The 27,817-nt window shown below is 33.0% G+C and overlaps 2 protein-coding genes across 2 annotated transcripts; one reads left to right on the top strand and one right to left on the bottom strand.

Annotated features, from left to right (window-relative positions):
- Positions 1 to 234: 234 nt before the first annotated feature.
- LOC131850705 (SEC14-like protein 2) lies at positions 235 to 27,817 on the top strand. Its single transcript, XM_059201026.1, has 10 exons — positions 235 to 383; positions 18,663 to 18,732; positions 20,005 to 20,048; positions 22,036 to 22,153; positions 22,553 to 22,704; positions 23,463 to 23,601; positions 24,704 to 24,903; positions 25,649 to 25,791; positions 26,712 to 26,860; positions 27,342 to 27,817. The coding sequence occupies exons 1-10, from the start codon at positions 321 to 323 to the stop codon at positions 27,485 to 27,487; spliced, it is 1,224 nt and encodes a 407-aa protein (XP_059057009.1). The 5' UTR covers positions 235 to 320; the 3' UTR covers positions 27,488 to 27,817.
- Positions 14,214 to 17,724, bottom strand: LOC131850704 (armadillo repeat-containing protein gudu). Its single transcript, XM_059201024.1, has 7 exons — positions 17,084 to 17,724; positions 16,702 to 17,008; positions 16,219 to 16,564; positions 15,749 to 16,132; positions 15,448 to 15,662; positions 14,992 to 15,165; positions 14,214 to 14,487 (listed from the first exon to the last, which is right to left on the bottom strand). Exons 1-6 carry the CDS (start codon positions 17,680 to 17,682, stop codon positions 15,034 to 15,036), a joined length of 1,983 nt encoding a protein of 660 aa, XP_059057007.1. The 5' UTR covers positions 17,683 to 17,724; the 3' UTR covers positions 14,214 to 14,487; positions 14,992 to 15,033.

The following is a 27,817-nucleotide window of genomic DNA, read 5'->3' as shown; positions in this document are numbered from 1 at the left end:
GAAACCTCGGCAGGTAGTTCATACCACAATCTAAGATTATGCGGGAAATAGCTCATCTGAACCACACTTAATCATTATATGCTCAGGCCGCTTGTCTGATCGGCGTTGAGTTCACATGGCGCTCACCGTCTACTTATGTAATATTGCAATCCAGAATTTGTTATTGTTTACAACGTATATGAGCACGATAATCGCACGATGAATGTTTTACTTGCAAAACATTTGCAGGCAGCATTTGCGTGTCGACGCTCGAACTCGTAGCACGTACATCGCGTTGTGCAAACATTTAAATATTTGTCCCAAAACAAATTTTGTGATAAATGGCGCCAGTGTCCAATAACGTTGTCGGGATCGACGATGATCAGAGATTTGCTTTAATGAAGGTACGTACGTATATTGATAATTTTTTTATTCGGCTGTAATTACTGATTAAGTTTTTCAATGTTAGCATTTATCTTTTAAATATCGTCCCTGACACTGCATTTATATACGTACATACATCGTGATTGTTAATAATAGATGCCTATTGTTATTTTAACAAATTAGGTTGCTAATATTTTATTGTTATTTTGCAAAATTGTGTTATTTCATTGTGTTTTTGAATGCCTTATATTATATTTTGTAATTGCATTATATTTATAATACAATATTAAGTGAACTAAGTTAACAAATGCAAATTCATATATACACATGTATCTACCTACCTACGTCAATTTTGTAATAATATCGTGTCTGTACCTGATTGAAATTTTAGCAATTATTAGTATCCAGGTACCTTAGTGAAAGTAAAATTAATGGATCCCATAATGGATATTTTTTTAAATTCATTACCTCATATGTTATGAGTAGGTATTTATGAGTTATGAAAAACTAATCTCGAACATCTATCGACCATAGTCTAGAAAACGTGACAACTTAGTACAAAGGAACATTTTAGGAAATGATAAATTTGAACCCTGAGAATCCAAATCAAGGACCCTTTATGAAAAACGTGTGCTGTATAATCACAATGTTAGCAATATATGTAGGAGTATATACAATGTAAGTTTTTCAGCCAGTGCACAACATCTGGGTTGTTGTAATCCTTGCCTAGAACCGATAGCAAGCTACTACTTCTATACATGTTAGTGCTGTGGACGACAGCTTGTTATTATAGTAATAACAAGTTGAGCCCGTTATTTCGTTCGTCTGATTCGAATATCAATAGATTATAACATTGTTGTAAATCCGTTGGAACGGAACAATCACCGAAAGTTAAGAGAAACTTATTGTAATTAATAAATCAGCCAAATCCGCGATTAAATCTGTTCAACCGTTCCTGACATGAGCATAAACAAACCTACAGACAAGAATTCTATTTTTTTACCTATTATTATGCCTTGAACTAAGGTTGTTGAAACCTTACTTCAAAGCGTAGGTACATAACTACATATATACAGCTCTTATAATATATACTTAGATATATATAATAGCCCTTATTTATTATTAATTTATTTTCTCCTCACAGACATTCACCGCAAGCGGATATTGGCATTCTTTTTTTGGAGTCAAAGTCAATGTACTAATCATAAATAGTTTATAATTGATATTTTCGCACAACGTTTATTGTTTTGTCAACTACTCTCTGAATACAATGGACGCTACTAAATTATCTACGTTTTAATGATTTTTAAGCTCGAGGCATACTTAAATGCTTTCACGCTACGTCCCATATTAAAGAAATAAAATGCAAAGGGCCTTTCTTAAACCCCCTATCCTAACTTATATTATAAATAAGGAAGTTAATACGTTTGTAATACCTTAACGGCTTACCACTTAACCAAGGTTCATAAGTCTTATTTTTTAATACACATAGTACCTACCCTTAAAAAATAAGATATGCACAAGTGTGCATGTCTTATTTTTTGTCACTGTCCTTACCGTCTATAAAATGTGGCACAGCCACAAACTTATCGGACCCCATGACAGAAATTGAAACTAAAGTAAAACCGTAGAAATACTGTTTAACGACAACAGTGCGTTTGAAACTGCGACACCGGGTGAAGATATTAGCTTGTTAAAACTTGGTGGAACTATACATTTAAGATAGACACAGACGGTGTTGGTCATAGAAGGTACTCTATGGATAAAGCAAAAGTTGTTATTCGCTTTAGAACTATCTTAATTCGCAAGGGATTTTTATAAGGTATCACGGAATATCGCAGAATTTCCCATAATAATGTGCCAAGAAACAATTATAGCATCAAGTAGTCGTATACCTACTTACTAAAATTAGAAAAAGAAACGTTTAGTAAATGCGGACCCTAAAATTACAAGGAAAATATATTAAACAACATTAGGTAGGTACATTCAGATAGGTACTGAATGTATGTAATTAGTGTAGATATGTAAATTATCTGTAGGTAATTTAGAAGATAATTGTTAGGACATTGTTTTTGTTATTATTGTTTGTCATCGTTGTATTTTTGTTGTAAGGGTATTCTGCGTGGGTAGGTACCTCAGTCTCACCTTTTTCAGCCGCCAAGCAGCTTGATTTATAAGCTGTATTTAAGTTGTAGGGTGAGATATTATGAAATTATAGGCTAAAAGCACTAATAATGTAGACCTCCGGAATAGCAATCCATGAGTAGTACGGTGGGCTTCATGTGATAATGGGATTTCCGTAGTGCTGTTCTTGTATAGAACACCACTTACTATGAGTTGGGTCGTTTTATTCACAACTTCGTTCATGTAACTGAGAGGTCTTGATACATATCACATTATATCGAACTTTGTAATTAAAACAGACACTTTACAAATCTTCATACGGCGTCGTCGATACGAAAACGCAAGTTATTCCCATTTTATGACGCAATTTGTCATTATGGATGCGGTTACTACTCACCACATTGCAATTCTAACAAGACATAACGTAACCTCAGAAAGATTTTAGACATCTATTGTCGTTCAAATTACTTTCACTTATAATTATTTAATTACTTAGGTATATATATTTTCGATTTTTTTGAATAATCGATTAAATGCTTAAAGTGAACACAAAATGCTTAATTTATTTTTCAGCCTTTTTAAGAACGGAATAAGGTTTGGGGTGACTTTTTTATATGAACATAAATAACGTTTAATATAGTACAAGATCCTATAAAATAATATGATAAGGACCAACTGATAGTTGTTTCTTTGTTAATGATGATAGACTCGTGGTTAATTGCAGTTGAATGATATAGACTGATGAACTGACTTAACTTTATCCTCATTCTATTTATATTTCACGGCGTTCCACCAGCGCATACCGTTACCACATGCTATAGCATCAATCCATCAGAATGCATAAGAATGGTTTCCAAGGAGGACCACTTGAAGGTCAACTTCACAGCGTAGATAACTGGCAATAGGGCCAACAGTTAATAACACCTCTTTACTAATTACTAGCTGACCTGCGCAACTTCGTCTGCGTCACATTTTCCACGTTTTCATTGGAGCTCAGTTACCATAGATCGTAGCGTAATATAGCCTACTCACAATTAACGTGGCTTTTTATTGATAAAATAATTTTAAAATCCACACAGTAGATCTAATTGGGACTTTCAATGTCCAAATTAGATCAGATAAGTACCATATATGAGTATGCGTTTGTTGTCAGCTCTTCTCAGCTCGAAAGCATTCAGAACGGACGGTATATTTGAAATATCATAAGAGTCTGTAATAGACTTAGAAGAATAAATTTTAATCATATTTTTCATATGCATCTAGTGAAAAGCTATAACCTAATTCGAAATCAATTTAATATTAAACCGAATATATGTATTATGAAATTTGTCAGTTCATATTGAATAAATTCGAAAATTGTTAATTGAATAAATAACTACTTACATCATTGCGCATAATCATAAATTAATATTAATACCTATGTTATAATATACTCGTACGTAAGTAAGAAGTATTTCAGTAGAACTTAATAGATCCAATTCCATCTATCGAAAATGTCGGCGTGTGTCAATTTTGTGTCCATTACGTAATTATTATTGCACCACATAGCAACGATCAATCGTTTCTTTGCATTTATCTTCAACCTAATTCAATATTATACATATTAATGTATTACATTATAATCTATTAATTAATCTATCTAAAAGTATTGAATATTTTCTTATATGTAATACTAGCCATGCCTGCGGTTTCTCTCGCTGTAATTTATAGCCTATATGTTATTCTATTCTTATGTATAAACTACGTACTGTAAAGTTTCTTCAAAATCCGTTCAGATGTTTTTACGTGACAGAGTAACATCCATCATGCTCACAAACTTTCACGTTTATAATATTAATAAGATTTTCTTACTTAACGACTATAAATGTTTTTTAATTGTTTCATAAATAGTAGGTTGTTCCAAGTTGGTTGAACTTAGTTGAAAATAAAATCTTATATCTAGACACGCGGGAGCGTGTCAAAGCCGAGTTCAACTAAGAGAACTGGCGAACAGCACCGTGTGTAGTATATAAAATTCTCGTGTCACAATGTTAGTTACCATACTCCTCTGAAACGTCTTGACCGATTTTATGAAATGATATATGCATATTCAGTACGTTTGAGAATCGGCTACTATCTATTTTTCATGCCCCTAAGTGATAAGAGTTGTCCACCACTAACATTATATTTTTATTTTCGGATAAAATTTTTTATTTATATTTTTTATTATGTGTCATTAAAAATATATACAACTCTAAATTTTCACCCTTCTATCACCAACCCCTATTTTTTATAGCGTTATAAATTTGTATGGCAAAACAACGTTTGCCGGGACAGCTAGTAGTCTATAAAATTTATTCTCTGCATTTGTTTGGATTTTCTAGTTTCATTGTTATTTTTATTGGTGCATACCAATAAAAATAACAATGAAACAAGAAAATTAGACCAATGTTACACCAAATGCACCAGATTGAGAGGCGTTTAAAGTGCTCATTTTAGTTTATATTATTTTACTATTTAAATAAAATCTTTAATTCACTTTTTTGGTGTTATATATTTATTTTTGTTATGTACTAATGTAAACTATCAAATAAAAAAACAGCATTTTCCCTATTGTTGGTGGAGTATAAAAATTACGACGACTTGAGACAATGTTTCTCTAGAACATCTCTCTCAAACCTCTAGCAGTGCTCTTAGACCTAGGTCATATCCATCATGCAATCCATAAGTCCTTCCGCTGGTTTGGAGTACCTTCAGCACTGTAAAGGTCAGCTACGGTCAACAGTAATAATAATAATTTCAGTCTCAGGACAATTCACACAGCGCCATCTAGACTCAAGTTAAGCTAGCTAAAACTTGTGTTATGGGCACTAGATAACTGATACAAATATATATATATATATTTCATAAATACATACATACCTATTAAACATAGGTATGAAAAATAAAACACCCAGACCGCTACAAATAGTCATACTCTTGAATACAAGTGTCTGTGCCGTCAGAGAAGATCGAACCCGCGACCATCGGACGTAAAGCGGTGTGCTAAACCGCTAGATCACCGACGTCGTCAAATAGTAAACAGTATTCGAATAATAATATAAATGGGGTTTAGATATTTTAATTTTGTATGGGAATAATTCAAATTTGAGAAAGGACGAGGTTACTATTTGGAATACGCACCTGGTAGGGAACTAAGTCATTGGTCTATATACATTAAACTGCACAAAATGTGATGTCGCATACATGAAGCATCAAGCAATGGTTGTATAATCATGCAATTCACACGCTCATCCTACCACTTTCGAAACTTTCTTTCACCGTAACTGTTCACTTTACGTTGCTAATATGTATCCGTATTATACGATTTTATCAGAAACTAATATAGAGGTTTTGTTATTGCCATATTTTTATGTTTACACATACAAACACAAAATTATGTGGTGTCGGTCAGATTCGAACTGACGACTTTTGGAATGCTAACTAAATTGGTAGTGAACAACTGCTCTACAAAAATATTCGAATGTATCGAAAATGTATTCTAGCAAGAAGACAGAGAAGGGAGTCTATATTTCATTAAGTTTCCCCGTCTTCTTTATTAACATTATTATTAATAATGAACTTAATTAAACATCGAATCGTGTCCATTTTTGATGGAGAAGAATATTCTTTAATCGTCTTACCCCCTTTTAAATCAAAATAAGCGAATAAAACGAGCCTGAGTTACAGTTTAAACTCTTCGAAATCCGTGTTTATGCACTAAACCGACATAACATAACATAGTAAATTCATAAATCAGTCACTAAGAAATCGTTCTAGCCGTGTGGTGGTACAGTAGACATCTGCATGGCTACGCAGTAGTAATAATAATTTTGGATAATTGACACAGCGGCATCTATTCGTAAGCTAAGCAAACCTTGTGTTATGAGTATGTAATATTATATTATCTGTGATAATAAACTGTAATAAAAATACTTAAACACATACATTATATACCTATAAAACATCTAGATCGATAGAAAAATCGTACTCCTGAATTTTGTTTTCGTTTGCATCGCGCGAGGAATCGAAAATAGGACTGTCGGAAGTAAGGCAGTGTACTAAGAAGTTAGAACACCGAAGCCGTCAAGTGGCTTCAACATATAATTATAAAGTAATTAATCTCAAGGAAAAAAATCTCAGGTCAGAAAGGGTTACAGGAAGTCATGTAAAAGTTACAGGCAAGTGGTATATAACCTACTATTCGATACACGACGGTCAGACAGGTTTATAATAATAATGATTGCATTTTAATCTGTTATTGTTATGTAACGAATGGACACGTAACGTAACTTGCTTTATATTTTCTCACAACCGTAGATTCTCGGCAGCCGCCATTAAAAATTGTTACTGTTACATACAATATCGAAAAAGGTATTTTCAGTTCGACTGTATCTTGGTTATCTATATTATGTATGGATTTACAAAAAAAAAAATATCTATGTATTTGCATCAGTTGTCTAGTGCCCACAACACAAGCTCTGTTTATCTTGGGACTAGATGGCGATGTGTACCTACCTATATGGTTCTGAGATATTATTATTTATACATATAAGTTAATTAATCTTCAAATATTTTATAAATTTTATTATTTCTTTAATAATGGACTGGGTTTATTATCTTGTACGATTACATTTCTTGTTATGGAATGAAGTTTAAAATTACGATTGTAAGCAATCAGCTAAGCTCTAGCTAGCTGTGTTGAGGCGATTGAATGATTGTGAAACCTAACCTAACCTAACACACAAACAGACAAACGGACAGTGTTTGCCTCATCACGTTTTTATTATATACAATCAACTTGATTAGTACATTAGAGATAGCAACTGACAACCCTAACTATCACTAGATATTGCCCTGATGAAAATATATTCTGAGAATATTGACAAAATTGGATGCTAAGAAACATAAATTATTATGGCTTCCTATTTTCAATTAACCCTGTACAGAATAATAATACCTAAGTGCAACCTAGTCGAAACGTCGAGAAAGGTTTATGTGCCATAAAATTGTTCGCGTTAAGACCCGGTTAATAATATAAATAATGTATATTAAACACGAAAGTTTAAAAATAACTAATTACTTTTTCTTCACGGCTTTGGTGTCTCGGGTGTATCGGTTTAGTTTACCTTACTTTACCTTACTTCCGATTGTCGCGGATTCGATTCGCGGAACATTGGCAATAAAAAAAAATTAAATACGACAATCATTCAAATTCAGACTAAATCAAAGCAGTAGGCTGTAATAGAAAAATATTTTTTTTCTTTGTAACAACATATATGGCAAGATAAGATTAGTAACAACATATATGGCAAGGTACCTAATAAAAACTGCGAGAATCTGCAAGATACACCGTTCCGCAATTGCAGTTAGTTCGTGTCAAATCACACTCGCATGATTTCGTAATACTAGTATTATTATCATATATCGACTAAGTCATTATTCATAATTGATATTATCATTATATATACATACTTTTTGATAGCCTTCATTGTATTTGGTTGGTCGACCCGAGCTTAGGTCCAAGAGGCAGTGACCACAGAATATTAGAAATATTTATTACATAATGGAAGAAACTACAACGTTTTAGACAAAGGGCTCTCCCTTTATCCTAACCCAAGAATTTGCTACGTGCAGATTTTTATTATATTTTTATGTCATTGGTATAGTTAAGAAGATGAGGGCCTTACCACCTGGTGGTAAGTGGTAACCGTCGCCTATATACATGAACAGTCACGGAAATCATGTTATCAAGTGACGCCATGTATTTACACACATATACATATGTATATATATATATATATATATAGGTACATTACTATTTGAAACGCTTTTTCTCACTAAATTAGTTGTTTTACTTTTGATAAGAATTAATGAGAATTGTCAGCTGCTATTAAATCTAACAATGAAAAAGTGTATATGATTTTATTAACATCCATTTTTTAAGTTATTATTGACAACAAAACTTCATATGTTTATTAAAAACTGCAAGATGTAGTATAGAAGTAAGTGTATATGATGATTTTTACATTTATTGTTTAAAGTAAGATTGAAGACAACAAAACTGCATATATATTTATTAAAAACTGCAAGATATAGTTGCATTTGTCGTTAGCGCGTAGGTAAAAACCATAGAAGGGCGCATGTAAAATTGCACTCTGCCGCGTAGTTACGTAATGTTGTCAGTCGACAGAGCAAATCAACTGACTCATTATTAATAATTGATATCACTATTACTTCATCGCGGTCCGGTGCGGCACTAACCATAACTTGTGGTCTTCTAAATAGACCATTTGAAAGTCCAGTCTCCAGTCTTTTTTTTAAATTACCTCACTTGGTAAAAGGCTTCGGCGTTACCTCACTTTCATCTATTTGAGTCGCTAAGCAATTTGCTTAGAAACTGTCTGGTTTGAAATAGGAGGTATGAAAGTGACATTACTGGATAAGAAAACGTAACAACATATTCATCAAGCATAGTATCGCATGAATGATACCCACTGTAAGGTCACAGACTCACAGTACTCTTAAAGCTGGGCAATTCACACAGCGCCATCTAGGGCTAAGGTAAGCAGAGCTTGTGTTATTTGTACTAAACAACTAAACTATTTTTTTCTGGAAATACAAGCGTAATATATGAAAAACACCCAGACCAAAACAAACAATCATACTCATGAATACAAATGTGCATCGTGTCAGAAGTCGAATCCGCGACCAAAGGCAAGTAACGCGGCGTGGTAATCCTCCGAGGCCATTCGGACGTCCGAGATGATGTTGCGTGAGTTTGGATGTAATACACGTATTACAATTTACTATTAGCTCAGTTAAGATAATATTACATGGGTACTATTATTAGTATATAAATATCAGACGATGTAGAAATAATAATATATTAACAATTTTTATTTTATTTTTATGATATATGGGCACGGTTTGATATTATAAAACGTTAGAATACTTATATCCTACTTTGTAACCATCGACTTTTATAATGAAATGTGGTGCAGAGGAAGTTACGCGGGACAGATAGTACCTATTAAGATAAAATCGAAACTATTCTGACATTATTCTGATTGTAATTATTTACTATATATGAAATTCTTCTATATATAATAATGTATACCTCAGTACAGCTCTATTCGAAAATTTCATACCTATTGAGTTTTATAAATACCTACCTCTTATTTATAGACGTATTATTCATTTTATATTTCAGACAACAATGTACAATGACATCATTATTGCCTGTTCGCGTAAACACGATTATTATTATATAGCCAGACTGAAAAATGAAAAATTTTTCAGTCTGGCTATATAATAATAATATGATATGATTTATTTATTTCTCCTCACAAACATGATGGCAACAATACATGTAGTATTTTTTATAGTAAAATACTTAAATTTATTATTATTATATATATCGTCAGAGTAGTTCTTTGTTATTCTTCTACAAAATTTCCAGAAAATACTAAAAATTTGGCTTCCACAATTAAATCTTAAAATTCCTTATTTATCAGTAGATAAGGTTGTTAGTAAACAACCGGCCCTAAATCTATTATTGTAGCGATATGTAATTTTTTATGTAATTATCAAATAAGCTGACGTCTCGCCTGATGGTAAGCGGTAATAAGTAGGTAACTGAAGCCTATATACGTGATCAGCACTACGGAGATCTAGTTATTATGAGACACCCATGATACGACTCATTTGTTTCCAGAAGACTAAATAGTTTAATCTGCACTCTAGAATCGAAACACAGTTTATAATCTGCATCTGGTCAAGTAATAAAAAAAATACAATAGGGCTATATTGTAATTAAAAAAAGTAACTATGATAAGTAGTGATAAGGTAGCATTCTATAGGTGAAAGGATTTTTAATATCGGTCAAGTATATTTTGAGTTTCAATTCATTACAAACATAAAATCAAATCTTTCGTCTTTATTTCATAAATCTAAACTAATATATAGTTTAGATTTATGAAACAAGTTAAGTGCATTCACTGTCGAAATCTGGCAGCATCATCTGTCAATTTTCGAAACTAAAACATTTTCAATATTTACAAATAATTACTTAAAAAGTGCTCTGTAGCGAATAGACTGTTAATCATGCAATATGATTTTTATTAAACTAACAGCGCAAAATTGGATTTTGATTTATTTATTCTTAAACAATTTTCATTGTCTTTGAGTAATTGCTATTATAGAGACTTTTTCAAAATTAAGATTGAATAAGTGTTTGGAAATTTACTATACATTCTCCTATTTTAAAATATTGTTATGGCAAGTGCATGTTCTAATCATTAGATAAAAATAAAGATAAAGTTAGACATCAATGATTTAGGTCTTAATTCTAGAAATGTTAATAGTAGTAAATTTTATTCTAAGAAACTTAACTGAAACGTCTCTGGTGTGAAAACAACTCCTTTATTCTGTAGTTGTACATACATATACATATATTGACTTTATAAATACCCACGACAAATTCCAATGAAATATTTTTTGAAATTGGTCCAGTAGTTTATTCGTTTATTCGTTACACAAATCTTTCCTCTTATATATATTAGTGTAACAAAATAAAGCAGTCAATTGTTTTCGACAGCTTTTAAATAATGCACAGTTTATGATACTTCAGAAGTCAATGTTTTTACTTTTCTTTTTATTATCTAGACCCGAAGAGCAATTTTTCTATGTGTATTTTTCGTATGTGTATTTAGTATAATATGTGCACTTTATAGTCTTTATCAATGTCAAATTATGTCAATGCAATTGATTATATCAAACGGACATACCCACATGTCACTGTTGCGACAAATTATTTAACAAATCGTTTATTACAAAATCTTCAAAGCATCACTCGTCATATTAAGTTATTAAACTGGCTGTAGCACAGTTTAATACTGTGCCAACTTTTGACAACTCTACGGTGGGAATTAAATATATGAATACTTTATTGGGTCAAGTTTATGAAGTAATGTGTATTTAGCGCTTTTAGCACTTTGTTAAGTTTAGTATTCATAATCACTGACGTTGAGAAATGTGTTGAGCAAGGTCAGGGCGCTGCCACTGCGTGGTTACGTTATATAAATCGTTGTGTAAAACTTTAGATGTTGCATATCAAGACTCAAGATGGTTTCTACAACGGTTCTAATTGGGGATTTATATCAAGTGAACGACGACAGCTGTACTTAAGTGCACTTACTGTTTAATACAACAATTAAAAAATATATGTTTTTATTGTATATTATTATGTTTTTATTTAGTACGAGTCTTAATTTCTTATGCCCCAAAGATCGAGGCTTGAAATCTTCTGCATTGTTTGACAGCTATGTCAAACAATGCAGAAGTGTACAATGTCAGACCGACCTCCACACAATCCCCCTGGGAACCATTGTGGTTAATTCCTAGTCAATTCGTTACTGTGGAGTACCTGCCTTCATGCTTATACTTTTATCCAACATTGGTGAAGACCAGTGGCGGAGATGGCGGAGGCGCCATCGTATAATGTTAGCACAGGCGGTATATATCTATACATATAAATAAAATTGGAGCGTCTATTTTGAATATTGAAATAACCGTTTTTTGCTACTTGCATATGAATATAAATACAGTACATACCTACACCAAAATAACATTTTTTACAATTTTTGTCTGTCTGTTTGTTTGTTCCAGCTAATCTCTGAAATGTATGGACCGATTTGGACGGGACTTTTATAAGCAGGTATCTGATGTAATAAGGAGTAACTTAGGCTACTTTTATTTTAGAAAAATTCATTTATTTTAGAAAATGAAGTTAAATTCCACGCAGACGAAGTCGCGGGCACAGTTAATATATTATATAATGGTATAGCCACGATTACATACTCATTAAATATTATAGATAAGATAATATCGTATCGGATAATACAGCCTTCGTAGGCGTGGAATTTAACTTATTTGATTAAAATAATTTTTCTATAACAAAAGCAGCCTAAGTTACTCTTTATAATATTAACTATCTGCGGGTGAAAATCCCGTAAAAATCTGTCCAGCCGTTTCAAAGATTAGCAAGAACAAAAAGATTGACAGACATTCACAAAATATATTTTTGATGTATATACATTTGTGTATACTTTCATATTGCATATAGTGAACAGCTGTTAATTTGAAATTACAAACAGACACTTAAATTTTATTTATCTGTACACATTAGGTATACACTTATTTTACGATGAGAATATGATATTTATTCCATATTTCTTACAGTACAATGTGTACCCAACTGTTCTGTATCTTATAAACGAATTAGATTATAATTTAGGTTGGTATTTAAATTACCCGCTATATGTATTAATTGCGAGATAAATGACGAGGTTATCAGTGCATTGCACTCCGTATAATTATTATACTTATGTAATTGAAATAGAATTGTTATAAGTAAACACATGCAAAGAGTGAGCTGCTCATTATTTTTATATTGCGAAAATTCTAAGCAAACGTTATTTATAGCTAAGCTGTTCTACGAAAGAAACAAACGAAGTTACTTAGTTAAGTATTACATTTTAGACGAAAATATTGAAATAAATATTTCATGGAACCTATTTCTTGAACTAAATCCACTAGTTAAATTGTAATTGTTGTAGTAAATTACTACCCATATACTTTCCCCAACACACACTACAATTCAATATTTTCGGTGTCGGAGGTTTAGCGGTTTAGTTCACGATCTTACTTCTAATGATCCCGGGTCCTATTCCTTGCAGGGTATAAACATTTGTATTTATGAGTATTATTGTTTGTATCGGTCTGGCTGTTTTCTATGTATACTACGTGTGTATTTTACAAAAAAAAAAGAGTGTAAGTATTTCTATCAGATGTTTAGTACCCATAACACAAGCTCTGCTAACTTTAGAACTATATGAAATTGAGATATTTTATATGAGATATTATTATTATACTTTATAATGACATATTATATTAATTCTATACATATGCGTAAATTCTACAATGTCAAGTTCATGAAACGAATATAATATTGTTTGTTGACAATTAACAAGTATGTACCTATGTCTTCATATTAAAAATTAATAAATGCACATATTAATTGACAAATAACATGACAGTAAATCACGTCAGCTTCGGCTCAAGGCCCAGAGTTATTAGGAGGAATAACATATTTCATTTAATTAGCATCGTTATCACTATTAAAGAAAATACATATTAACTTACGCCTAATGCGGTGTTTCGGCCGGAAAGTACAAAATCTAAAACCACTGTTGCGAAGCAAGGAATCTCTTCCGAGAGATTGAATAACTTGGTAGAAATTTTGCTGTTAGGCCGATAGAATCTTACTGTATACCTTACCTTGATATACCTATAGGAATTATCAAGGTAAATTTTAAAGCTGACACCAAAAAATGTGTGTTAATTTATATCGTTTAGTCTCTGGTAATGAAAAACAATCCAAAATTAAAGTTAATGACTTGAAAAATTTTTATGCATGTAACTGCGTACACTTTACTTTTAACTCCTGATGCTAAAAGTGGGGTGTTATAAATTTCAAATAATGATTGTTTTCGTATCAAGGTTTTTTACTTTTTAGGTTTTTGTGTTGGGTATATATTTGATATATGTATATTTTAGGTAGATACCTGACGTACCTAAAATTATTTTATTACTTGTAAAGTTATAAAATTATAGTAATATAGTTTTCGTTATTATTACGTGCTTTACATTATTTAAAAGAAGATAATTGTTCACCTTTCAACTCTATAGGTGGTCACGTGGATTCAATTTACGATGCCTTCTCATAAGGGCATCATGGCACTTACACTCGCTAATGCCATGCCGTAGTGGTTTATTTACTCGGTGGTGGCTACCTACGTGCAACAATATTGTATCGTTACCATTATTGAATCAACAGGATTTTCGTAATTATTATATAAATACAAGAATACCTTGACTTTCCTTGATATGGTTGCCAATTATTCCCTTCAGAGGCCATTCCTGAACAAATAAAATCATACTGATTCACGTCACCTTGTACCTACGTACTCGAGAAAGGTTACTTGGTGATATTAACACTTTTAATATTTTTATTCACTTATTCGATTCCTGACGTCCTCGACTTTTTAACAGACAATGTCCCTTGTACCTACTGTTTTTTCTTTATTAAAATAAAACGTAAATAATATGTATTCCATAACGCATGATAGAGCTGAGAATAAACTACATTTGCATGACGTGTCTTGGTTTTGGAAGTTTTGGAAATCAACTAATGATTTCCAAAGCTAAACACCATTACCTGTAACTTTCTAGATTTTCCTATGATTACTAGGCAGTAGTTGATTTAGGTAGAATGTATATACTTCGTATTGTTTTCATTTTAATCATTATGTGCATAAATACTCCTAGCGAGCATTCGACATACGACAAAACAGCAACAAACAATTTTACTTTCTAAAGATTAAAATAATATCTATATAATATAGTAAACGTATAGCAAATTACTTTAATTTCAACACTCAGACAATTTATTGTATGATGCTATGATTATTGCTTCAATTTGATTTTCTCCGCCGCTAGAGCCAATTTTCGAATATTACAGAGGCAACCAGCGGATGCTTCTTGTAATATCGGGTCCTTAGATCCAATGGTTTCTAACAAGAACTGTACTACACCCGCCTGTAAAAAGAGAGACACATATTTTTTTGTCTAAATTCTGCTCGCGAGCAAACCGTTCTTTATTCCGTAAGAAGAAATTAAACTAAGGAATTGAATAAAAATATCTATTATGATTCCTAGTTTGACGTAAAAGATACACTTCTTTTACTTCTACATAAAAATCTTTTACACAATGTGGTGACTTTAAAAAGTACATCATCATGAAAATAGATTATATAGATTACCTGAAATGATAAGGCTAACCAGTTGTGACATAATTATATAAATAATGTATATAATTACCGCATGCATTGTAACACAGTTTATAGAGTAGAATGAGAGATGATACAGAGCTAATGCTGTTGCTCTATGGACATTAGGGTCACGCGATGTCATATAATTGACAAGGGGTGTGATGGCTCCACGTCGACCAAACTCCTGTCGATTCTGCGCCCAATCACAACAATACGCAATTGCTACACCCAAATTGGCTCGAAGATGATCATCGGTTGTACTAACTGCAAGTAAAGTTGTATGTTTATACAGAATTTTGTTAAATAATTAGTAACAGAAGACTCTGTTACTAGTATGATTGTGCACTTACCAAGTTTCGATAGCTTGCCAACGACACCATGATCAGATATAACTGCTAAATTCTCGTGGTCCTTCGCAATCGTTGCTATGGCGGCGCAAATAGCTGATAAAACATTATGATCATCTGAATCTAATAAATCAACGGTCAAGTCTAGAGCCCCAACAAAAGATCTGACCATTTCTCCAGAGTCAGTCGCATTCTGTACACATGGACTTAGTGCTAAAGCAGCGTTAGTCTGAACTTTTTTAGAGTCATTTTTCAATAATGACCATATAAGTCTAACACCATCTAATTCATCAATTTCTGACATACAATTCTGTTCTTTAGCGCATTCCATTAAGACCAGTGGGACATTCTCCAGTAGCGGTTTATACGTATTGTTTAGATGGTGAACTGAAAAATAATCAATAAAGCAATCAAATTCTTATATATACATATATATGTATATAATTAAGTGGTTTCAGAAACCTTATACTTACTTAGCATAGGAATGCCACCCGCACTTCTTATTTTATCTCTATTAGGAGCATATTTAGCACATTCTGCTAAAGCCCCGGCTACATTGGTTAAGACTCCATCATTTTCATCATCTAATAATTTAACCAATATGGGTACTGCACCGAGTTGATCTAATTTCTTGACGCTCGCATCGCTGTTAGCACATTTCCACAACGCACCAGTTACAGCTGCCATTAGTGGTTTATTCGTCCTGTTAGTGCTGTCTTGAGCAGCCTCCACCAGCAGTTCCAGTCCTCCTGCTTCACGAATCATGTCCCTTGTTATAGAATCACTTGCGCACTTGTATATAGCTAAACTACAATACGTCTGTAAGATTTTGGCAACAAAAATAATTATATAAATTCAAAGTAAGCAGTTAACAAAATAATTTTATCTTTTCTAATTATTTGAAACCGTTCAGAAATCTATCGATATAATCTAGCACATAAAAAATAATAGCTCACCTTCAAATCCTTATCCTCATTACCCAAATGTTTTATTAAATCATTGACCATTTTCTCAGTTTGTATAGCTAGTTGGAATGACGTCTCATTTGCGCACATTTGTAGGAGTCCCACCGCCGGTACTGCTACGTCTAGATGAATTGTTTTCAGCATTCGCGCGATGAGAGGTATCATACCATACTTCCTCATTGCTTCACGATTTCTTTGAGAGGATGACATAGACCAAAGTGCTTTCGCTCCAGCTCGTGCAATATCCAAAAACTGCAACTCATCCTGATTTAATTCTTCACGTGGTGTAACCAAATACCTAGTTTATGTAGACATTTATTATAAGTTACATGTCTTACATATAAGTATTTTGTTAATAACACATTAAATTTACCTTTCTTTAATGTCCAACAAGTCAATTAGTTTCGGTATTCCACCAAATTTTCTACAAAACTTTCTGCTTTTGCGAATTCGACCTAAATTGGCTATAGTTTCCGCCGCGAGTATTTGCACGTCTCTTGCTGGATCCGATAAAAGTCCTACGAGCAAAGGTATCGCTCCCAAATCTGTGACTTTCTTCCTAATTTCAATATTTGGTGTTATATCTTTTAAAACAGCAAGACCCCCCAAAATACAACATAAATCTCTGGTTTCTAACAAATTTACTAGCAATTCTAAACCACCGATTTCTTGAATCGCCCTTTGGTTTACTTCTATTGTAAGATCGTGATCCTTCAGACAAGAGAGTGCAACCATAGTAGCGGTTTGATTACCGGCCTTCATATATTTCACGAGTTTTTGTATATGCCAATATTCAGGAGGTATTTCTGATGATTTGATGAGGTCTGCCCAGTTATCCTCAGAAGATGAAGTCGATGATGCGGACGATGCTGATGTATCAGATCCCTCGGTTACCATAACAATCCGAGGCAGTCCAACAGTATCCTGACCCCCATCTACACTAAAAGTTGATATATTATCGCCTTCAGCCATGATTGATTTAATTGTAACCAAATAGTGTGTTTATAAAAATATTCAAATATTCCCAGCGCCGTTATGTCAATAAAGTTGCTTAGCAACACTATACAACATGTTGCTTAGTAAATTCATATAGAAATATCAACATTATTATGATAGTATAGTTATAAGTGCATCTCTCCTTAACTTCTCTGATCCATATCCCAAAATCCAAAACTATCCTATTCCAAGTCCTATAGTTTCCCAAACTTTGGAACTCTTGAAAAATATAAGGAAACCGATGTCATGCAGATGGGATAGTAAACGACAGTCTCAACTACGGTGCCCCGCCAGCGTAACCCGTTAGCGCAGGCGGGTGCACCATTCCATTATCATCCACAAAAAAAAACTGGTGACATGACACATCAGTCCAGGTTTTAATAAATGGTAGAGGGTGAGCCTGTCGCCGTCATTTATTTTGGTTTGTCATCGATGTTCCCATCACAGAACAGTCAGTCAGAAATATAATTTTACACACACCGTTTTTTTTGTGTCGGCCAAGATAAATAGATAGAGATAGATTCGAACCCAGTGACTCCGTTATAAAGCTTTGAGTTATGGAATCGATACCACAGTATTTAGAATAATTCATACTTTTTGTCCTTTTCATTAATATTTTGTGTCTGTTTGTCTTCCTGTTTGAGGATCTAATAAGTACAGAGGCCAGATTAGTCACGACGGAACCAATATACCTATATCGCCGTACATACAAAATATTAGCTCAGTACCTGATGTTTACATTAGTAAAAATAAATACTGGCTCAGACTAATTAAATTATACGTACTTATTTCTATTGGCCAGCCACGGCCTTGCACGAGTTTTGTATATATTAAGTAATATTTATAATTTTATAATATTTTTTGCTTATGTTATTAAATATATATTAATAATACAATGTATATATATATATATATATATATGTATAATAACCACAATGTCATTTCTATTGTTACAGTTCCGGAGAAGTGTGAAGGATGTATTAAAACCAGAACACAATGACCATTTCTTACTAAGATGGCTAAAAGGTAAGGAGATATTACACATAAGCCATTTACTATATCACTGTATTAAAATTATATAGAACTTATTTAGTTTTTCTATCTCGACTTCTATGATACGAAAATTGAACAGTATCATCATCTTAAGGTATTCGCATTACATCACATTAAGAATATATTAAGGTTTCTTAAGGGTCGGCTACCGCACGTGATACCCCTGGTGTTTCAGGCGTTCATAGGCTACGGTAACCATTTACCATCAGATGGGCCGTATGCTTATTGATTGCCACCCACAATCATAGTATAAAAAAAAAACAAAAGAAGGAAATTTTAGCCGCCTTTATCCGCGAAGGACTCTATGGTTGTATGTCATGACACATGGTAATTTTTGACAGACTAAAAAGATTGTCGTTAGTCGTTAGAGGTTAGAGGACTAACCCTCACATGGTTTAAATATTAAGTATAAAAAAATACTGAAATATCTGAACATAGAGTCTTAAGTAAAATAGTTGGATAGGATATGTATGAGTGCGATATTATATTTTAGTTACCGAAACTATACAGACTATACTACACACACATATATATTTATTTTTACACAACATTGTCTGGTATATAAAAAACACGAGGATATTACGATAGTGTAAACTATATATTAAATTGAAATAACAATCGTAATTTCATATAATTATAAGAAAATCGGAAAGGAATTATTAAACTTAATAAAGCATATTATGTAGAGTATATTGTTGTCCGCGGACAACAAAGTAAGCGCTTACTTAAATAAAACATTGTAACTAACTATTTTATGTAATTTGTATGACAAACAAACTGATATAGGCAACCATCGTCTATATACATATATACATGGACAGCAACGGACATCACGTTTTTTTTTTAAATTGAGCATAATGGAACGTTAAGGCAAACACCTGCGCTAACGGTTTTCGCTGGCGGGCACTCGTGAAGTAAGTAAGATAAACATGAAGTCAGGTCAGTTAGCCCAACGTGACAAATTCACCAGGAGGAAGCATGATGGTTTGCAGGGGGAACCGCGTGTAGGTCAACCTGACATGGTACATTGCTAGCAATGGGGTCATCAGTCCACATTACTAACAATACCCTTCCCCCCATAGACATCACGTTATCATGTGACATCCGTGCCTAATTGTCATCTGATTTGACCTAGATATCATGGCTGTCATCCTAATAGTCCTTCCTTTTCAGTGCCTAATGATACCCTTAAAACTATTCACAGCTGTTTAATTATTTATAAAAATATTTATAATTTAATTTCAGCTAGAAACTGGAACCCAGAAGCCGCTGAAAAGATGCTACGAGATGTAAGTGCTTTCCAATATTAATTATACCTATTATTGTGTGTTTATAATTTTATTATGTAAGCATATTAGTATATATACATTTACCTAATTTAGGTAAATACCAAAGTATGCCTTTTCCATTCCTGCCTTTCAACCACTTTCTGTTTTTACCCAATGCCTAACTGGTAGAGAATAGCATATGGCATTAAGCTCCAATCAATCCCCCGTCCAATTCAAATGGGAATTGATATTACGACAGCCTGAGCCGAGGTTCGAACCCCTAGCGGTGCCGTGAAACTAAAATTATATCCGTCAGGCGGGAGTTGGCCTTCAGCTACTCCATAAGTCCTACCGCGGGTTTGGAGTGCCATCTGCACTCGCCCCTATTGTCCAGTGAAGCTGTAAAGGCCAACTGCGGCCAACATCATTAGAGTAGTCCGAAAAAAAGTCAATTGTACATTCATTTTAAATAGTGCATTAAATATTTAAATTTACTAGCGTATCGTCCTGAATCCACACAAACTCAATTAATGTAAGGGACTTTTTTTTTATAAATAAAATACAGTCCACCTTGTTTACTCGAATATATAGTTAGAATATTTATTGAACGTCCCAATTAGCAAATTGTTACTAATCTATGTGGATTTAAGATACAATGTAAGCAGATTGCAATGTTGCCAATAATCTAGTTATAGGCATAGAAGTAGCCTACAGCAAACATAGTAAGATAATCATCGCTTGAACTTATAACCTTTACATTATTGACATATATCTAAGTATTATTTTAATTAGCAATCTGTACTAATAAGTTGTATATAGGTACTTTATACTACTACAGTAAACAATGTATATACTGTAGTATATAAGCTAAGAGTTCAATTGATTGGCCTCGAATTGCTATAATTATTTGGATTATAAAAACCCTTTCTGCATTTGATACCCCAATTCCTGGGTATAGTTATTTTATTAAATTTCACGCATGTCTTTTGAAGATTCATATGTAAAGAAAACTCAATCAGTATGTCTATGTTAAGAGATGAGGGTGATCAAATGAAACTGCGAGGCAGTGCTAGTTATTTATAATCTTATATATAAAAATTCTCGTGTCACAATGTTAGTTACCATACACTTCAAAAACGGCTTGACCGATTTTTATGAAATTTTATATGCATATTCAGTAGGTCTGAGAATTTTTCATACCCTAAGTGATAAGGGTTGTCCATTCCTAACATATATTTTTAGATATTTTTTTATATAGGTATTGTGGCATTGAAAATACATACAACCCTAAAATTTCGCCCTTCTATCATTAACCCCTATTTTTTAGCCGTAGTTTTGCCATATTAATTTGCGATTTAAATTTATATGGCAAAACAACGGCTAGTTACAATGTATAATTATAATCAACATTATGAAGCGTGTGTAACCTAAATTTTTCTCTCACGCAATAGTAGGTGCTAGCCAATACAGTCTCTGAATTTCAGATCTGTAATTATTTTCAAGTGTAATCTGTAAACTAGGATAATACTACATACTGCATACATACATTTACGGGTTTTACATTTTGAACCGGAAGTGCGCACGTGACACTCATGCTGTTTCAGGTGTTCATAGGCTACGTTAACTGTTTACCATCGGATAGGCCGTATGCTTGTTTGCCGACGTGTAAAAAAGATTACACTACCAGATATAAACTTTGACTATAAACTTTGTACCTACAAAGCTGCCTACGGGACACCTAAGTATTTATTAGACTCAGGTACCCGCGTACATAATTTCGTACCTAATTCTGTTTACTTTTTGAAGCTATTTCAGCTTAAATGGTAGTAATTATATGGCAGTGAAATTGCAGGGGACTTATAACACCTCAGTACAGATATGAATATTACATAGTGCTAAGAAAACAATACATGAGAGATCTTCGAAATGTATTTTGTAATGTTCTGTACGTAGAGCTGTTCATGCATATAGAAGACGGTTGAAAATACATTAACAATTGTGTTTTCAGTCAATGAAATGGCGAGAGAAGTGGGGAGTGGATACGTTACAAGAGTGGGAGGGACCAGAACTTCTACAGAAATTCTTCCCCAGCGGTTCCACGGGCTTCGATAAGGAAGGATCTCCTAGTACGTACATATACAACGATTCAATTCAGTAGAATAGAAAACCCTTTATTCAAATAAACTTAATCTAAGCACTTTTGTATAGTTACCAGATTTTTTTTATCTACCGCTCATTCGGAAATCTGGCTCATCACAAGAAGAACGATCAAGAAAGTTTTGTGTTGCTCTCAGTACTATTGATTGTTTAATATATTAAATTTTAAATATTCATGAAGAATGTTTGAAATACACTCAACGGAACATTTTAAAATTATATAAAAAGAATATAACTCATGATTTTTTAGAAACTAGCAGTAAATTGTAGCTAGTATCAAAATGTTTTTTGTCGATGTGTTAAATATTTTTTCTGTGCTGATCAAAATATCATAATATACTAACATAAGTTTAATGTCGTCTTTTCAGTTATAATAGTGCCATTGATAGGCCTCGACGTATGGGGGATGCTGCATTCGTTAACCAAGTCTGACATTATTCGGATGATTCTGAAACATTTAGAGCATTACCTTGCAATGTCTCAGAAGCAGTCATTGACTCATGGATCGTCTGCTTTGCAGGTAATTCTTTATTTTATTTATTACTAGCTACTCGCCCCGGCTTCGCACGGGTTTATCTCTATAATCACTCTATCTATGAAAAAAACAGCTTCAAATCCGTTGCGTCGTAATCCATGCTCCTCCGAAACGATTCGACCGATTTTTATGACATTTTATATGCATATTCAGTAGTTCTGAGAATCGGCTACTATCTATTTTTCATACCCGTCACTGATAAAGATTGTTAACCCCTACATTTATTTTTAAATTACTTGGGCAATTTTTTATAATGTTTCATTAAAAAACACATAAACCCTAAATTTTCACCCTTCTACCATCAACCCCTATAATTTTAATAGCGACTTTAATTTCTATGGCAAAACAAAGTTTGCGGAGTCAGCCAATAAAATATAAATTGTTTGTATGGTCACGGCGCTGACGACGAAAATCTGCCAAGGTAGCGCCGATACACCACGCCCATAGTAATGATCTTTTAACTTTTATATGAATTTATATGTAAATGAATTTTTATGTTTGTAAACACGTACAAGCCAATTGTGAAAAGAATAAGAGCAGAGATTTTTGTCATTTTTTTTCAGCTCGAAAACACTCTGACGGTATATTTGTCATGCCATAAGAGTCTGTAATAAAAACATTTTGATTTGATTTGACAAATGCCTACAATAAAAGCGAACTTCACTTATTATGGTATTTTATGTTGCTACAGCTATACTCTTTTCCAATCCAGTTAAAAAAATGCAGTTTCCATTTCCTTGTAGCTTACAGTGATCTTCGACTTGGAAGACTTCAGTATGAAGCAGTATGCATGGAAGCCGGCAGCAGAGATGGTTTTCTCATTGCTGCAAATGTATGAAGCCAACTATCCAGAGATACTTAAAAGATGTTTCCTAGTAAACGGTATGTATAGTTTGGTGTTTTATATACACCTATATACACCCGTACCTAATACACCCGTATACCTACTTATACGATAGCGCAGCGAGAGAACGACTTTTAGAAAACTAATTGTGTCTTTTAATGTATATGTATATTTATTTCTTTTTTCTTATATGTATTCTTTTCTATTGTATATATTTCTTGATAAAATTAATATTAATAACATAACTATTCATTCATCATATACATACACATAATATTAAAAACTTTGATTGTAATGTTAATTTTGCCACATGATAATCAAATAACAAAACTGCCCTCTTCAGTAACAGTAGGGGGGTAAGTACATAGTAAATAATGAATGATATTTAATTTTTAACATTAATAAGTCATTTTATAAAGATCGTTTTGTTTACAAATGTAAATAGGTCAGGTTGAACATAATAACATTACGTGAACCTTAAATCACTTACTCTGTAATCTTTATAGTTTCATACCTATCTATGGATTTGAATTTGGACTGATAATTAACTAATTTATCATTATGATTAAGATATTTACTTGCGATGATAGTACTATAATTTAAAAATATATTTATCTATGGTAATATTATATTTATGTAATATATAGGTCATAAACAGATTTTATACTGTACCACAATAGAGCTAAATGTACTTAATAATGACAACAATTTATAATCTGTTTTTTAATCTCGGAGACTAAATTGACAGGTGAAACGTAAAATTTTCAAATAATGTTACCAGCTGTAGAGGGGTAGTAAAAAAAACTGAAAATTTTTAATATCAACTAAATCGCCATGCAGCAGATTTACCCATCCGGTCTTGTGCCTTTGCCATTTCACTTGTGGATAAAATACTTATACTGTGACTGGAGCGGCAACATACTGTTAATATAAATCTTTAGTGTATTTCCCAAAAGGGCTCACAGCGAAGAAGTCAAAAAGTGACATAAAAAACAGATATCAAAATAATATAAAATTTGAAACTAATATAAAAAGAATGGTGGACTATCTGGCAGCAACATATACTGTATAATACATATTGTATTGTATATTTTAAAAAATGCGATAAGTAATATATTGCCAACTTAATTCTAATTACAGCGCCAAAAGTATTTTCACTCGCTTTCTCCGTGATAAAGAAGTTCATGCATGAGAACACCATATCTAAAATCAAGATCTACAGCAGCGACACAAAGAAGTGGCAAGCGCAAGTGCTGACGCTCATAGATAAAGAACAATTGCCGGTGCATTATGGAGGCACTATGGTGGATGACAACGGGGACCCGAGGTGCAGCCTCATTGTAAGTATACCAAAATTGAAACAAAGAAAGAAAAATGAAAAAATAATAGTAGAAAAACGTAAAGTTACAATATTTACTTAAACGAGAAACATGCAAGTTTGTTACGCGTTCTTTTTGTGATGAGACAGCTTAACGAATGAGCTGTAGATTAAGAAACAAGTAAGATTATTCAAAAGGGATTAAATTTAAGTTTATTCGAATAAAGGATTTTCTATTCGAATCTAAAAATATATTTATTTGACAAATCATATAAATTATAATTATTAAATCAGTAAAAAAACATTACCCTGCCATGTATTTGAGACACACACGTATAGATGTAATGAAACCTAATGTTCAAATTTGGAGTATGAATTAATTATGGTCCAATTTCTACCGTTGGAACGACTACCAGTTATAAATAATGTATAAAGGTTCTTGGGAAGTTGCCACAGTTTCGTATGTAGTATGCAGGTACATAAACGGCTCCGCTGATATCACTTGATCACGTGACATTGCCTTTCGTGAGGACTAATTTGTAATAGGTAATTGAATCAAATCGAAATACAGCTTATAAAGATGGTTAAGAAAGAAGTATCCATTCAGGTTGAAAAAAAGTTCATCTCAGTTTAAATTCTAGAAAATTCTGTATTCATCACTACATGTACATTTAGAAATCTATCTATAGCACAAAATATAACAAGAAACCTAAATAGGCGTCCTTCGAGCCGGATTCATGTTCTGACTACAAACACTATATTTTCAGGTGAAGCGTGGCGGTAAGGTGCCAAAGAGCTACTATTTGAAGAATTCCCAGAACGAAACGACAAAAGACTACAAACGAGTTACAATAAAGACTGGGGAGAAGCATTCAGTTGACTTGCTGTGTGATTCCAATAGCGTTTTAAAGTAAGTTCGTAAATCTCAAGTAGTGGTAAATGGATTTACTTCAGAAGAGTATATAGCATCCTCAGAAGTCCCCCAGAGATCCCACATCTCCCCTATATTATTTAATCTCTTCATTAATAATGTCGCGGATTGTTTTACAAATTCACACATTTATTTATATGCTGATGACTTGAAAATTATGAAAATTATTAATAATTCATCTGACTGTGACGAACTACAAAAAGACTTAGACAGGTTCTCCACATGGTGTATTAAGAACAAACTATCTTTGAATTAAAAAAAATGAAACTTTATTCATTTCTCACGTTAAAAAAAAAACTATTTTAATTCATACAAGTTATGAAACAGTGCATTAATAGAGGCAGAAGTTGTTCGAGATTTGAGAATTTACATTAATAATAAGCTTTTAAAATTTTCAATTGGTTTCAGTTTGGTTTTATGTTGCGGAATTGTAAACAGTTCAAATAGGCGTCCACAAAATTCTCATGTCACAATGGCCCTTTATAGCTTCAACGGACACACTCCGGAAAGACTTATGTACCTAGGAGCTAAAGGCCAACTTTTGCTTGACAAATACGACTTCAGTTTAATATCCAATGTTGAGTTTTTTTATGGATGATAATAGAATGGTGCACCCTCCTGCGCTAACGGTTTACGCTGGCCGGACTCCAGTGGAGGATGTTAAGATGAGCATGAGGTCAGGTTAGCCCATCGTGACAAATTCACCATGAATTTATCGCGATGGTTTCCAGGGGAAACCGCGTGGAGGTCAACCTTACATGGTACATTACTAGCAATAAGATCATCAGTTCACATTACTAACAATCCTCTTCCCCCTCCAATGTTGAGTTAGTAAGCCATTGGGCCACAACGCCATAGCGTTGTATTAATTGTATATCTAATGTTTATTTAAATTACAGATGGGAGTTCGGTATTGACAGCCACGACATAAAGTTCCTTATAAAACGCACCAGCGAGGAAGGCACCGAGAGCATTGTCCACGGACCCAGGAAGGTCTCCGAGGGCCCACTCGACATCGGCGTGCTGCCTGTAACTGGACCTTCCACATGTAAGCCTTGATTCACTTCCCAATATGGACAGACAGAATAAAAAACTTTTTTTTAGTAAATCCATCACGTGACTGTATGTCGATTGCTTGTGAATAATTGTTGCAAATCATATTATATTATATAATTATAATACGAATGATAATATCATTCGTATTTAGACACAAAATTCGTATTTTTTTTTTAATATAGCATAATTTTAGAAATTTAATAGTGAACGTTCTTAATTAATAAAAAAAAAATTAAGCATGTTTCAGTATAATATACCAATAGTAAATTACTTTTATCGTATGCTTTATTACATTTCTGAGCTCTCACTTATTTATCAATAAACACAAACTGCCAACGCTTCGCATTAAAAAACAGTCCATGTTAATTGCGGTTACATTATGAGCAGTTAAGATGCTAAAATCACTAAACGAACTATCTATAGTCTTTAAGTACTTTTTAATTGTGTAACGCTTTTTTAATTCTCTTCCACAGATACTGTGATATTTGATAACTCAGGCTCTTATCTGCGAAGTAGAAAGGTGTTCTACGACGTTCTGATCACGATACCAACCAGAGACCTCAACATCAGCGACGAGCCTGATGACAGCAATCCAGAGAAACCTGCCGCTTACCTGTAATACCGCAATTTTATCGTTACAAATTATATTAAGAATTTTAAATAACTAACAATTAAAACATCGATTTCGTACGCATGGAGGAGGTACATTTGTAGATCGGCAATCTATTGACGGTAAGCCAAACGTCAACAATAAATAAATCCTGTTTACAACGCCATCTATGATTTAAGTAATGAATTAGTAAAAAAATTTGTGGCGCATCGGAATATTTCCCAAAATCAATTATTTCACCTGTTGGTGAATATTTTTGTCATCTTCTTTCCTTTAGCCTATATGTTGATAGACATTTAACAAAATATGAATCAACATATTCTTTGTAAAAATTCATCC

The sequence above is a fragment of the Achroia grisella genome, unplaced genomic scaffold (assembly GCF_030625045.1).
Source record: "Achroia grisella isolate CSIRO2021 unplaced genomic scaffold, CSIRO_AGI_Agris_v1 utg779, whole genome shotgun sequence".
In the NCBI taxonomy this organism is placed as follows: Eukaryota; Metazoa; Arthropoda; class Insecta; order Lepidoptera; family Pyralidae; genus Achroia; species Achroia grisella.
The sequence above is the reverse complement of the archived record's forward strand: the minus strand, read 5'-3'. Positions and strand labels throughout refer to the sequence as shown.

Bases quoted from the DNA above. Each gene is read 5' to 3' on its own strand.
- LOC131850705 (XM_059201026.1), top strand. From the start codon at position 321: ATGGCGCCAGTGTCCAATAACGTTGTCGGGATCGACGATGATCAGAGA. The intron at 23,602-24,703 runs GTATGTATAGTT...TTCTAATTACAG, and splicing joins AAGATGTTTCCTAGTAAACG to CGCCAAAAGTATTTTCACTC. The intron at 26,861-27,341 runs GTAAGCCTTGAT...TCTCTTCCACAG, and splicing joins TGTAACTGGACCTTCCACAT to ATACTGTGATATTTGATAAC.
- LOC131850704 (XM_059201024.1), bottom strand. From the start codon at position 17,682: ATGGCTGAAGGCGATAATATATCAACTTTTAGTGTAGATGGGGGTCAG. The intron at 16,565-16,701 runs GTGAGCTATTAT...AAAATCTTACAG, and splicing joins ATGAGGATAAGGATTTGAAG to ACGTATTGTAGTTTAGCTAT. The intron at 16,133-16,218 runs GTAAGTATAAGG...ATTATTTTTCAG, and splicing joins GGGTGGCATTCCTATGCTAA to TTCACCATCTAAACAATACG.